This window comes from Danio aesculapii, chromosome 24 (genome assembly GCF_903798145.1).
Source record: "Danio aesculapii chromosome 24, fDanAes4.1, whole genome shotgun sequence".
NCBI lineage: Eukaryota > Metazoa > Chordata > Actinopteri > Cypriniformes > Danionidae > Danio > Danio aesculapii.
In genome coordinates this window covers 30891997-30906996 of record NC_079458.1, presented here as the reverse complement: position 1 = coordinate 30906996, position 15000 = coordinate 30891997, and the positions used below count along the sequence as shown (strand labels likewise).

The 15000-nt window shown below is 35.1% G+C and overlaps 1 protein-coding gene across 4 annotated transcripts in view; it reads right to left on the bottom strand.

Moving 5' to 3' along the window:
• The window catches only part of ncoa2 (nuclear receptor coactivator 2), a 218537-nt gene that overhangs the window by 117092 nt on the left and 86445 nt on the right, over window positions 1-15000 (bottom strand). For all 4 annotated transcript variants that reach the window (XM_056451064.1, XM_056451063.1, XM_056451065.1 and 1 more), the window contains exons 3-4: window positions 3959-4063; window positions 2604-2776 (exon numbers count right to left, since the gene is read on the bottom strand). In XM_056451064.1, the coding sequence (XP_056307039.1) occupies window positions 2604-2776; window positions 3959-4047 (262 nt within the window). In that variant the 5' untranslated portion in view covers window positions 4048-4063. The remainder of the gene's footprint in view (window positions 1-2603; window positions 2777-3958; window positions 4064-15000) is intronic.

Genomic DNA, 15000 nt, shown 5'->3' with positions numbered 1-15000 from the left:
TTTTCGGTGGTCGACATCAAACTTTTTGGTGCGTTACTGCCCCCTCTCGCACTGATCAGTGACGTCGCCATGAGCTGAGAGCATGAGCTGAGATGAGATGACTGAGGGAGAGGAGGTCTAAATATATGTATAGTTTACTGTAGTAAAGGCTAAAGTGTACTATGGCAATTACTATTAGTTCATGATAGTTACTATAATGATACTACATTATGTACTGTAATTTATTAATAAGGAGTTGTAAACATATACACAATATGTAAAATTTTGATTTTGTAACAACATTAAACAATTTTTTGTTATAAGGTCTGGTTTTGTGGTGGCTGTACTTTAAAATTAAATTACTATAATCTTAATTCAAGTGATGAAAGATTTTAAGTAAACAGTAACAGTAAACAGAGTGCTACTGTAAGGTCACACGTGCTTGGTATAAATGCTTGAAAATGATTTAGTTAAAAATATCCATTAGAAACTTAAAAATAATCAAAAAGTAATCAGATGTAATCAGTTACCTTACTTTTATAAAGTAATTGAAAAGGTACACTACTTATCACATTTTAAATAGAGTAATTTGTAATCTCTAATCTATTACATTTGCAAAGTAACCTCCCCAACACTGTCATTTCAGCATAAATATCGCAATTTGATCATTCGCAATAGTCACGTCGTGAGTATACGCAATGTTAAGTCTGCATTATACTTTATCATTTTGCAAGTGTTTTTTTATGTCTATGAATGTCTGAGGGTTTTAAAAGCATTCAACTTTGAAAAATGAATAACGATTTATTTTATTGAATTGTTTATAAAACGAAGACTTTGCCGGTTTTTTTTACATTTGATAATTCAATTACTTTATACACAAATACATTTCGACTCTTCAGAAAACAATAAAATGCTGTTCATTTAATTAGCATATTTTTCTTTATTGAATTCATCAATGCTTGTAGATTTTATTATATTTTATACACCTCTAAAATACCAAGCCTAATTTTACCATCTAAAATTAAAGATTCCTTACAAACATTTATTCAACTCATCTAGTGAAACTATATTCATATCACTATATATATATATATATATATATAGTGATATGAATATAGTTTCACTAGATGAGTTGAATAAAAGCATAGAAAAAAACGTAATAAAAGATGCGCATAAATTTTGAAAATGCGCATAAAAACTGTATGTGCATAACTGAGAAGGATTAACTTTTTATTCAATAATAAAAGATGCGCATAAACTATGATGGAAACACTTTTAACAAACTAATTCCAGTATGCGCATTAAAAATTGTCACGTGATTTTCTTATAAGATAATGGACAAACCAGCAAGCTGACTGCATTGTAAAACATCTGAAACGCCTTAAACATTTCAGCATTAGTGTTATTTATATTATCAATTACCTCCAGAATTGAGAGCGGCTGTGCTCTGCATCTCATGCATTCAAACGCCACCACACTTTCATTGCATGTCGACATTTGTCTTTGGAGGTGCAAGTCATTGATTAAATGAAGAAAAGATTCACACAGCTTCTTCTACTGCAGCAAATTTCATTTTACTGTAGATATTTGGTGCCAGTTAATTAGGAAATGACAATTTTGTTCTCTTTGACTCATTGGAAGGAAAAGCTGCTTTTTTCGCACGTCTTTAATGCAATATTCATGTTTTGCGCATAAATTTAATTAAAATTTTACAATTATTTCTCTCACAAACAAATATTTTAGCTAAATGTACATTTTAGTCAGAATTATTGTGCTCTAATGTTGTCGAAGAAGTTTAGCAAAAACTGGCATACAAAGGGCTGATTCACCACTCACATGAAAAAATCAAGACATTTTCATGACTATTATTTACAGATGAAAATGTATGGATTGATAAATCAGAGTATCATATGTACTAGCCCAAAAAAGCAGTCGGATTGCCCACACTGAATCGAAACACCCATTTTTCAAAATTCTTTGTTATATGCTGAAATAGTCTGGACACCAAGCATAAAGTAACGAAACTTAAACACTTTAAAATAAAAACACACACTGCTATAAACACAGCATTATTATAACAGGGTATATACAGGAATCAGAGAGTAATATTTAATACCTTTTAAGACCTTTTTTAAGACTCTTATAACCACTTTAGGTTTCAACCGGAAACACTGGTGAGATTTTAACCTACAGTATATTTATTAGATCTTAATGTAAGAAACTAATCCAAAACTAAAACGTTATTCATATACTGAATAAAAATCTATTAAATCTAGCTAATCCAGCAGGTTGGTAGAGCTGCAGAAGTAATAACTTTGCCTTGGTTACTGCAGTAACTGAATTTTATTGATTTCATAAACTACACAGCATCCTAATATTCGCAGATTTAATTCAGGCAAACTTTAGCATACAACCATACAATGTATAATCAAAAATTGTATAAAATTTAACACCTTGCAAAATAGCATTTAAGACTTTTTAATACTTTTTAAGGGCCCTAAATTTCTCTACATTGATTTATCAACTTATGATACTTTTTAAGACCCTGCGGACAGCCTGTACAAAGACATGTAATTATGTTATCAGTTAAAAAAAACAAAAAACGAGTGTATTGGTTTTCTTACCTTGCTCTTTAATTTGACGAATCTGTTTCACGGTTTCCTTTAGGATTGCACATTTGTCAGGCTTGACGTTGAAGTTGTCAATGTCATTGAAGTTTGCGAAAATAAGCTCGGCGAGCTCCTCGATGTACTTATTTTCATGTTCCCGGTTACGTTTTTCTGTACTTCGTTTGGGACTGTGGGGAGAAACACAAATGACACTTACTAAAAAGCTAAAATACAACATACAAAAAAGTTTACATAATGCTTTAAAAAGCCTGTTTTAACGTTAGGTTTATGAAAGTGTTACACATTTTTTAATGAACAATCTGTCAATATTCTTTAAATATGTACAAACATTGTGACCGATGTTGTGGTAACGCATTACAAGTAAGGTGAGTTATGTAATAATATTACTTTTCTAAGTAACAAGTAAAGTAAAGCATTACTTTTAAAAATTAAGTAACAATATTTGAGTTACAGCTGTATTTACAGCTTATATAGCTATAGCCAACATTATCCTACATAATTCTTTTGAAGTGTTTTTTTTGTAAAAGGTAAATGAAGGTTATACAACGTGTTGTTATTTGCAGAGCTTCTCTATTAAAAAAAAAACTCTGAAAGTTCTGAATAAGATCAAGCCTCAGATAGCTCACAAAAATAGCGCTGAAGTAACTCAAAAGTAACATAACTCATTACTTACCATAAAAGGTACCACCAAGTAATGCAACTAGTTACTTTTCTGGGGAGTAACTCAGTTTTGTAATGCATTACTTTTTAAAGTAACTTTCCCCAAAACTGATTGTGAGAGATGATACATTTTGATTTAGGTGGCATTTTAAGTTTAAATATGCATAACCTATAATGTAAAAACTAGTTAATTTAGTAAATATGCAATTTAGCATATTCCTAATCAATGCTAATTTATGGCTGAAAGGCTAAACAACCTGAGACAGCAAAATCCTCTTTTGTGCATTGTGTCGTAACACACAAAGAGACAAACGTTCCTTGAGTGCCTTCTGTGCAAACCTTGAACAGGTTGCATTTTCAATTTTCCACTGTGCATCTTCAGCAAGTTTGCACAGAAAGATTTGTCAATAAAGAGGGCATGCATAGTTCCTTCCAATGAATGAATTATACAGACTGATGTTTCCTGACTCAGTGGAAAAGGGCTTTATATAGAAACGTGTATTATCTAGGCTGAGCTCCACCGGTGGGAGGCCTGCTCGAGATTATTGCAGTTCAGCGGTTTGTACTGTAGACACTGAGAAATTCATTTGGCTATACGTGCAAACTCGAAATGTGTATCCTGCAAAGAATGCGGTTTCAGAGTTTGCTATGAGCTGCTGTTCGTTTGTCTGCGCGTCTGGATGATGTACCTTGGACCCAGGAGGTCTGATGGGCCTTCCTTGCGCTTCTGAGCCTCTGACCTGGCAGGGTCCGAAGAGTTTTCCCCGACAGCACTCATCCTCAATGCATATCACCTGTTGGAGACCATATCAAAGCAAAACATTCAGACGATGACAAAGAGTTCTTTGTGATGCAGAAGATTCAATTGCAAGTCAAAATTGAGAGTGCTTGCATTTATAAAATGTGCTTTAAATCCATTACTACATCTAATCAAATGTAGATTTTCAATTTGAATTGCTAACCTATAAAAGCCCGTTTCTGCTTCCACAGGTTAAACGTAATAATGACTTTAACTTCAAAATTGGACCTTTTTTTCCTTCCAGTTTATATCTTATAATCTTATTTTCCTAAATGCGACATATTTATGTCCACTTGTTTTGCTTATTGCTGAAAACCCAGAGTAATTTATTCTACACTGCTCTACACTGACTACTAGTATTGGAATCGGGAACAGACCCGCAAACATGAGATATAGGGCTCTATTTTAACGATCTAGGTGCAAAGTCTGAAGTGTATGGTGCAAAAGCATACGTGGGGGGGGGGATACGTTGTCTGAATCCACTTTTGCTATTTTAAGGACGGAAAAATACAGTTTAAGCCCCAGTGCATGGTCTAAAAGGGTTGTGTTATTCTTTTAATGAATTATGGGTGTGTTTCAGCATAACAAACTGAACGCTTCACTAGAAAGAAAACAGTTAAACAGACCATCTGCACAAGGATAAAGAATGAGCCTCCTCCATTCGGCCTCTTTACTTTCTCTTTACTTTACTCATTTACTTTCGTGGATAAGGAAACACAGTTGTACGCACTCCACTGAAGACATCCATTAGCCTACATATTTCATTTGTTAAGCGCAAATATTTGTTTCAAAACTATTTCTAAATTCAGTTCTAATTTCCAGCAAACGAATAAATGAACAAAGTGTGGTCAAAAAACTGAGTTATTTCCAAACACACGTCCTATTCTTAAGCCCCATTTGGTGATGCATACATTTCCAAAACCGACATGTGGACATGACATTAAAACAAATATAAATATGCATACAATAAATACTTCTACTACTAACAATAATAATAACATTATACAAATGCAAACTTTCATGAATAAACTGTGTGTTGCTATCCATCCTGTGTGTATTAAGCAATGTGTAAGCTATTGGACCCACATAGGCACATAACTAACGCATTCTACTCTGGACTTTAGACAAGCTTGGTTAATAGCGCTAATGGTCTATTTAAGTCACTCAAAATAGCAACGCGCTAACAATGCGCCTTAACACACCTCCTTTTTAGACCAGCACACCCATGAGTCCACAAAGTTGTGCAAATTGATTTGCTAGTTCAACAATGTGACGCACAACGTGAAGATTACTGTTGTGCTGGTCTGAAAATAGCAACAAATCGCACCATGCACACCTTTTGCCTTATTGCGCCATGTGTATAATAGGGCCCATAAACTCAAAGTTGTAACTAAAAAAGTTCAAATTGCGAGAAAGTCACAATTACCATTTTCAATTACTTAACCAACGGAGGCACAAAAACCCTTAGCCATTCATATTGAAAATAAAAATGTGATTTGCCAGCATGATTTCACGAGGAAACAGCTATTTACGTTTTGTCAGTTTGGTAGCTAATTCGTACAGTTTTCAAGAGTTTTCAGAGTTAAAGTTCAGTCGTACGATTTTAAAAAGGAGATGTGGCACCCAACCCCGCCCCTAAACCCAACTCTCATTGGGTGATGAGCAAATCATACTAAATTGTGCAAATTAGATCGTACAAATTCATACGAATTAGCCATTAAATCAAAAAGTTACGAATTCACTATTGTTTAGAGAAGCAAAAAAGAAACGAAAATGCACTAGCAGTATGCCCGCTGTTTGGAACTGGGATATATTTTAGATTCTACCAACCAGTCAGTAAAACAGCAAGTAAAACAGCCTTTACATGAGGAACTAAATAAAGCATTTGAAAACATGTCACATTGCCTAACATGATAGTTTCACTATGTCTAGTACATGGAAGGATGAGCTATTCAAGAATCAACAAAGTTAGAAGGGTCACTGAAATGAGGAGAAAAGTTTTCAAATGGAGCGATAAAGCTATAACTAAAAAATATTGAGTTTATTGTTTTGAAGCACACCATAAAATAATTAGATTATTTCATACAAGGCTAGTAGCAGTATACTAATATACACACAAATATTGAATTAGCACTCGATGCTGACCTGAAATAGAAAACTAGTCTCGAAACATCTCTATTTCTCAGAACTGCATAAAATTTGCATTTGTTCAAATCAGCCAATAACATGGCAGCAACTCAATGCATTTAGGCATGTAGACATAGTCAAGACAATATGCTGCAGTTCAAACCGAGCGTCAGAATGGGGAAGAAAGGAGATTCAAGTGACTTCGAGCGGGGCTGGGTTGTTGGTGCCAGACGAGCTGGTCTGTGTATTTCAGAAACTGCTAATCTACTGGGATTTTCACGCAAAACCATCTTTAGGGTTTACAGAGAATGGTCAGAAAAAGAGAAAATATTCAGTGAGTGGAAGTTCTGGGGGTGAAAATGTCTTGTTGATGCCAGAGGTCAGAGGAGAACGGCCAGACTGGTTTGAGCTGATAGAAAGGCAACGGTAGCTCAAATAACCACTTGTTACAACTGAGGTATGCAGAAGAGCATCTCTAAATGCACAACACGCCGAACCTTGAGACAGATGGGCTACAGCAGCAGAAGACCACACCGGGTGCCACTCCTGTCAGCTAAGAACAGACAACTAAGGCTACAATTAACACAGGCTCAAATATAGGACAAAAGAAGATTGGAAAAATGTTGCCTGGTCTGATGAGTCTCGATTTCTGCTGCAACATTCGGATGGAAGGTTAGAACTTAGCATCAACAACATGAAAGAATGCATCCATCCTGCCTTGTATTGATAGTTCAGGCTGGTTGTGATGGTGTTATGGTGTGGGGGATATTTTCTTGGCACACTTTGGACCCATTACTACCCATCGAGCATCGTGTCAATGATAACCACAGTGTGGCCATCTTCTGATGGCTACTTCCAGCAGGATAACGCACCATGTCATAAAGCACGAATCAACTCAGACTGGTTTCTTGAACATGACAATGAGTTTACTGTACTCAAATGGCTTCCACAACTGCCTGATTCTATCTTGGCAAAATCTCCGAGGAACATTTCCAGTACCTTGTTGAATCTATGCCACAAAGGATTAGGTTCTTCAGTTTTTAAGGAAAAAGAGGGTCCAACCCAGTACTTGTAAGGTGTATGTACCTAATAAATTGGCCTGTGAGCGTATACTTGTACGGTAATTGAAAGAAAAAAAAGTGAGAATTGCTAGACAAACTGTCCTAATCGGAAAATATAAACCTGCAATTCATACTATATTCATTATTGTATGTAATCATTTAACCATAAACAGACAAATATATGCCTATTGCTATTGTGCAGTAGAATCTACTTCACAAATAAATCATTAATGCTCATTAACAAACTATACTGTATATTTGGGTTATGAATTTTTTACTGTAATCTTTAATGATTTCTTTTATTTTTTGCAAAAATTAGCACATCAAAACCAAGCAGTAGCATACTAGTTGCCGATTTTACTTCACAACATTTACATAAATACATACTTTTACTTTAAACTTTAGAAAACATCTTGGTGCAGTCTAGAAATGAACCAGAAAAAAGTAAACGAAAAAATAAAAGGCTCTAGAATTATCTTAAGCTCAAAACTGCAATACTTAAAGATGTGGATCACAAAACAAGTTTATTAGATTAAATCGTCTCCTGAACTGGTTAAATAAAAAACACACTACTCCAAATACGCGTTACGGGACAGCCAGCAGATACAGATCTGTTTAACAGTTCAAACACTCACAGCTAAGCATCATAAAATCATAAATTTGAGCACCTGATGATTTGCGAACAAGCCAAAGCGCTCTTCTGAGAGAGATCCATGTGGAATCAATCAGTCATTTAGGTACTTGTGGTTAAAACGACTCTTTAAGGGATTTCTGGGAGATTGCGGAGACTTTTCCCCTCTTCGGATCAGCTGTGTGAGTGCATTAAAAACATTCACTTTGCATTTCAGAAATCTCTCAAATAAATTCCTTTGCAATTAATACATCCCTACAAAGCTCTTTACAAAGGGACTGAAGGATTTAATTACTAATTAGAGATAATTAAAGGCGAGAAGGCTTAGGGGTTGTGCTCAGAGGTCATTTGCTGAAGATGTGGGTTGATGCTGGGAGGCGTAAAGGAGGCCTGCGAAAATGAAAATGAGAGAAAATGGAACAAAAAAAGGGATTCAATTATATTGTGCGACAACGGTCGTCCCCCGAGACCCAGCAAGAGAAAAGAGAGGGCAGAGCAATGAAAGAAAAGTGGAAGTAACAGGAAAGTAAGTGAGATGGAAAGTGGTGAGAAATAAAAGAGAGAGTAAGGGGTCAGAGAGTGAGAGAACACAACGTGCCGTTTACTGTACGGCACAAAAACATTGTTGAGCATGCAAATTTCCATTTAACAAGCCCTGACAAATACGGACACAAGCTCAGCCGTTTATCTTTCCAATATGTACTTTCATTTCTATTCACATTTGTGCAAACCACGTTTGACACCAAAACTGGGAACTCCCTCGAGAGACAAAACTGGTGCATTTCATCATTTTGTACTGTTCTCGATATGATGAAAAGAGAGAGAACGTGTCCCATCACTAGGGAAAAACGAACCCATGTCAATTATTGAATGAGGTTTTTTAACAATAGTGTGCATCATTAAAAGGTGCATGTGTCCATTGGAGACCCCAAAAATGTGCATATGATATGAAACTTTACTTTCTGTTACAGCTTTCTACACTACCTGACATAAAGTCTTGTCACATATCCGAGTTTTAGTAACAACAAATATTAACTTGACTTCTAGTTGATTGTTTGGTATCAGAAGTGGCTAATATGAAAGGCAAAGGCCTCTAGATTTTTAATTATTAATCTTATTTAATTAGGACAGTAAGGTCTGACTTTGCTTAGACAAAAGTCATGGTGCCGTGGATAAAAGAATTAATATTGTGTATGACTCCCATGAGCTTGGAGGACTGCATCCATACATCTCTGCAATGACTCAAATAACTTATTAGTAAAGTCATCTGGAATGGCAAAGAAAGCATTCTTGCAGGACTCCCAAAATTCATCAAGATTCTTTGGAATAATCTTCAGTGCCTCCTCCATCTTACCTTAGACATGCTCAATCATGTTCATGTCTGGTGACTGGGCTGGCCAATCCTGGAGCACCTTGACCTACTTTGCTTTCAGGAACTTTCACATGGAGGTTGAATTATGAGAAGGAGCGCTATCCTGTTGAAGAATTTGCCCTCTCCTGTGGTTTGTAATGTAATGGGCAGCACAAATGTCTTGATACCTCAGGTTGTTGATGTTGCCATCCACTCTGCAGATCTCTCACATGCCCGATACTGAATGTAACCCCAAACCATGATTTTTACTTGACCAAACTTCACTGATTTCTGTAAGAATGTTGGGTCCATCCGGGTTCCAATAGGTGGTTTGCAGTATTTGTGATGATTGGGATACAGTCTAACAGATGATTAACCAGAAAAATCTACCTTCTGCCACTTTTCCAAACGATCAACTAGAAGTCAAGTTATTATTTGTTGCTCTTAGAACTGGGATCAACGACAACACTTTTGTCAGGTAGTGTATATTATGGATATAATATTTATGCTTACAAAGGCTACACTTAATTGATTTTATTTCAGTAAAATTAGTAATACAACTCGCTATATGCTGATTCAGTGATTCATTATTATTATTGTTGATGCAAATAACTATGTATTATATTTATTATAATTATATAATGACAGTTAAAATATTTGTTACAAGTTGTATTGTATTACAATGTAGCATATAAAATAATACACTGAATATAATATAACTTTATACATAGAAAAAAAGTGTAGGTTATTATGCACCAAAAAAAAGAAATTTGCAAATCCAAAAAAAAAAAAAAGAATAATAAAAAGGAAAAAAAAAGAAAGAAAGGAAGAAATGAAGTTTTTTTTTTTGCTATACCGTTCCTACGGTATATGTACGATTTTTATTTTATTTAAAAAAATTTTAGACTGTAAATACTTTTAAATAGTAAATAAATAAATAGTAAATAAATAAATAGATTTATTTAGCCTGACAAGTTTATTGTTCTAAAATATTTTAAATGTTTTTCAAAATAAACTATATTGTTCAAAAAAGTTTTTGTCTTTTACCCAGATATTTAAAATTTATAATTTTAAAATTTATAATATTTTAGAGCAGTAATCACAGTACCGTGTAACCATGATATTTTTATCCAAGGTTATCATACCTAAAAAAAAAAGAAAATTACAGGCAAAAGAATGCAAATTCAGCATATAATAGTTGCTGTACTTAAATTCTTATATATAAATAGACTTCTTAATATAATGAAAAACGTTTTTAAACGTTTGGAGCCTCTGGGTTAAATTTGTTGCATTCAACGTTCCAATAAAGCATGATATAAATAGCATTACGTGGGCTAATTGTCACAAATGAAAATGGCAGACCTATTTTAAAAGGTGGAATTATGATAATGGTCCAGTGCAATTTCAGCATTATCTACTCAAAAGAGTCACTGGGTCATTTGCTAGATTTCCATTTCCAAAGCCAAACACAAGAGTTGGACAGACACACATACACACATGCACGCTCGCTCACACACAAAATGGCTAATTGAAAAGTATAAACCAATACATAATTAAAAAGGCACTTTAAATTGTTGAGACCTGTTGTAAATTCGGTGCTAATTTAAACCACCAGGCAGTGAAGGTTAACGAAAACACCATCCATCCCGTTCTCTCCGCTCTCTCTCAGGGCTTCATCTGCAGTGTTTGGGAAGCAGGCGGAGAGATGCTCAGGCCAGCACACGAGGCCAACACATTGGGCTGTGTTCGGGCCAAACTGACGCACACACACATCGGCTTACGTAATTTGCAGCCTCACTGTAGGCCGGCTGGGGGAGTCAAAGCCGGAGTGAATGGAGTGCTGGTATTGAATCCCTGCTGGATTGCAGTGCCCTACTTAAACCTAATGACAGAGAGGCCAATCAAACGGCTCTGGGGGACGAGATCGACACTACAGACACTGGGCATGAGCTAACTAGGGAAAAAAAGCAAAGAAAGAATCATTTAGATGCAGCAAACCGTCAATTCATTAGCAGGACTTCTGAATTGTAACTTGACACAAGTCATTCTGTTAATCATGGGGTCCATCTTGGTGATAAACAGCTTTCGTGACACAGACTATAAGACTTTGTGCCCTCTTGAGCAGTGGATATAACTGATATAATAGATTTAATCAAGCAATATTGCTGACTTTTAGCCTGTGTTAGCATTAAATAAGTCAAATGCACTGTTATGAAGTCAACAGTATAATAAAAAACAGTGTTAGAATATCCCTGAATCATGGTGTCAATGATTTATTAGCCTGCGTTAGCATTAATGACGTAGAAAGCCCTGTTAAAGAATCAACAACACTGAAGCAGAAAAACAATGCAGAGCATCATTATAGCAGTCTTGTGGTTCCTTTATTAGCCTGTTAGCCTACACTAGCATTAAAGTCAATGCTGAAATAAGAAACAATGTAGAGCTTTATAGTGTAATATGCCTGTTAGCTAGTGTTAGCTTTTTATCCTGTAATAACATTAAAGATGTCAAAAGAACTGTAATGAACTATAACAGAAAATAATAATAATAATAATAATAATATTAATAACAACAACAATAGTGCTGTAGGACCACTTTTAGCAATTGAATATGTCAAACACATTACCATGAAACAAACAGCATAATAGAAAGTATGTAGAGTATTACTGGCTTGTAAAATTGTTAGCCTGCATTAGCATTTTAGCTTCTAGTCTGTGTCAACATTAGAGAGTACATTAGAATGTTTTATGTAGTAATACCATGGTTTATTTTCATAAATCATCCTGATTCGAACTGTTTGTATCTTTCATCATTTGTGAAATGAACTGTTTTAAAAGTGACCCCAATAGTAATGCTATTATCTGTATTATTATATGTGTGGTGTGCAATTCTTATCCATTTAAAGTGATTTAAACTATATGATTATGGTGTGAGTGGGTTTTGGCTTGTATTAGCTTGTTAGCCTCTATTAGCATGAAGCGCAACACTTTATTAGGTCAAAGGCACCACTACAAAGTACTAAGACATAAAATACTGTACTGTGCATCAATAAAATTGGTATTGAATGCAGAAATGACACCATATGACAGAAACACACACACTCACACACATCCAAACACATCCAGCTGTCAGGTGCACAGTCTTTCTCCATTTCAAAACAACAGTGGCACCTTTACAGCCTTACTATATATAACCAGCTCTCGCAGTTGTGCGACACATAATTCAATCAATGTCTAATAGCAGCTTCTCAAACGCTGCAGGGGACTTTCAGGTGTTTCGGACTGAAACCATAGATAATCATTGTAATGACAGGGGTCGAGCGTTAGACGCAGTAGCCCGTGATTACAGAGGCGGCTCTGAAACACTATCAGCTTTCCTCACTAAATGACACAATCCGATTGGCTGAAGAGGCTTTAACAGGACCAAAGTGCAAAAGATTAAGACTAGCAGCAAATATCTGATACAACTGAGGAAACGGCAAGCAGCTTTTTGACTTTATGATGAGGGATCAAAAGTAGTTTTGATGTCAGTGCATTAACACGAACCAAAACAATTTACAACAAAAAAGATAAATTAAACTAAAACGGTATTAAATAAATAAACTATTTTATTGATTTAAAAGTACAAGAATCTGTCTACTGTCACATTTTCCTTTTTCTGTTGTTTGCATTTTGTTTTCCTTTGTTTAAATTTGTTTTAATTAATTACATTTTGGCCTAATTTAAAATAAAATTAAACATAACTTAATAATTTAATCAAACAAAACACTATTGAGATTATACAGGGTTTCTGCAGGTTTCACCAAGTCAAATTTAAAACTTTAGGATCTTTTTAAGTCTTATACAGGGTTAAACACTAAGCATTTTTTCTAAAAACCAATGGAAAAGATTTATAATTTTCCAGAGTTAGCTTAGCAATGCCTACAGCGAACGGATTTGGGGACTACAAAAAAATACATCCAGGTTAGTGAGATCATAAATGCTTAAGGTTATGCGCATTCACCACACGCACACGCCCTGAGCAGTGAAGGGGCGTGGCCAGAGGCGCTACAATACTGTAATGTAGCAGAGAAAGCTAAAATGTCAAACAAATGCTGCTAATTCCACAGAGCATGTTCTGTTTCTATTTGTGGGCTTCCAAAGGACTCGACACAAAGAGAGAATTGCTTACAATTTCATTTTAATTATATTCCAGAGAATTATAAAAAAAAAAAAAAATATATATATATATATATATATATATATATATATATATATATATACATATATATATATATATATATATATATATATATATAGGTAGCATTTGACAAAGGACAGCTTCCAGAATCTCTCCCAGTATAGTGCTGGATTCGGATTGTGAGCCACAACCTGCAAGTATTTTTATTTGTTTAAAATAATCTATTACATGCATAGTTTCTAATGTTAACAGTATGTTGTAGCAAGGACATAAACAAGGATGTAAACAAGGGGAAATGTTTTTACTGGTGAAGTGGAGCCGATCCACTAATCACAGCACATTATGTTAGCTGACCAATCAGAGCCTCATGAGGGTGGGCCTTTCGGAGGAACTAGGAAATATAATTGTCATATTCATGTTAGCTGACTAGCTGTATATAATCAAAGTAAGATTTATAAAAAATAACCTGTTTTCTTTTTTACAAATGAAGCATGAACACACATTGCTTTGCATCTTATAAACACAACCAAGCCTTAAAATACAATATGCACCATCCCTTTTAACAAATGAGTTAATACATTTATTTTGCTTTTGTTAAGGGTTTTATTGAGATGTATTGTTGGTGATTGGATAAGTGTTGGCGTGATTGGAAAATTGAGACCTGTTCAAAATGATTTTTTTTTTTAAGGACTATATTTTACTTTTAGAAATTTAAGACTTTTTAAGACCCCGCAGACACCCTGTTATAGCTTTTTAATTAAAAACTAAAAAAGTAAAAAACTAAATTATTTAAAATTGCAGTAAACTAAAACAAAGTGTTACTTTAGAATTATTTACTCAATAATAAAGTATTTTCTGCCTTGTTGTCTGGGAACAAAAGCCAGTCATTTTTAGGCCACCAGTTGTGAAACTCTCCCATAAATCACACTCAGGAACACCTCTTTAAAACCGAGCTGATAACAATCCCTCTAATATGTTTACATTATTATAAATAGCCACGCTAGCGTTCAGGAGCTGATCTGAATAAAGTTTGTACAGAAACGCTGTCAGGCAAGGAGGACACTGTAATGAAAGCGCAGGCCTGAGGCCACAGATAACATCTCCATTGAGTGGGTGTGCTTAAAAAAGGAAAGACACTTTCTTCCTTTTCTTCCCTTCCTCAACTAAGGCAACGTTTACAGTAGTGCATGTACACTTTTGTTATGACTTGCGTTTACACTACTCAAGAGTTTCAAAGCCTCAAAAGGGAAGACACTGCAGAAGCTGCTGTAGTTTGAAAACTCTGGGGCTGCATTTCAGCATAGATGAACCACATTAACTTCCTGATTGGCTCTTCTTGATCATTGGGTGCCTGTTCTGATTCGTCAAAGCGCCATCTAATGACCATTATGCGGAGTTTTGCTACATGTCAACTAGGCATGGGGCGATAATCGGTTTCAAGGTTTACTGCTAAATATCTGGACCTGTCTGTGATTCAAATCATGCCATGAGAAATGTTTTCTGATTGAAAATAACATCAGCGATTACCTACAGCCAATGAGAGAGCAGCATTCACTAGTGTGGGTATCTACAGCCCAGGGGGA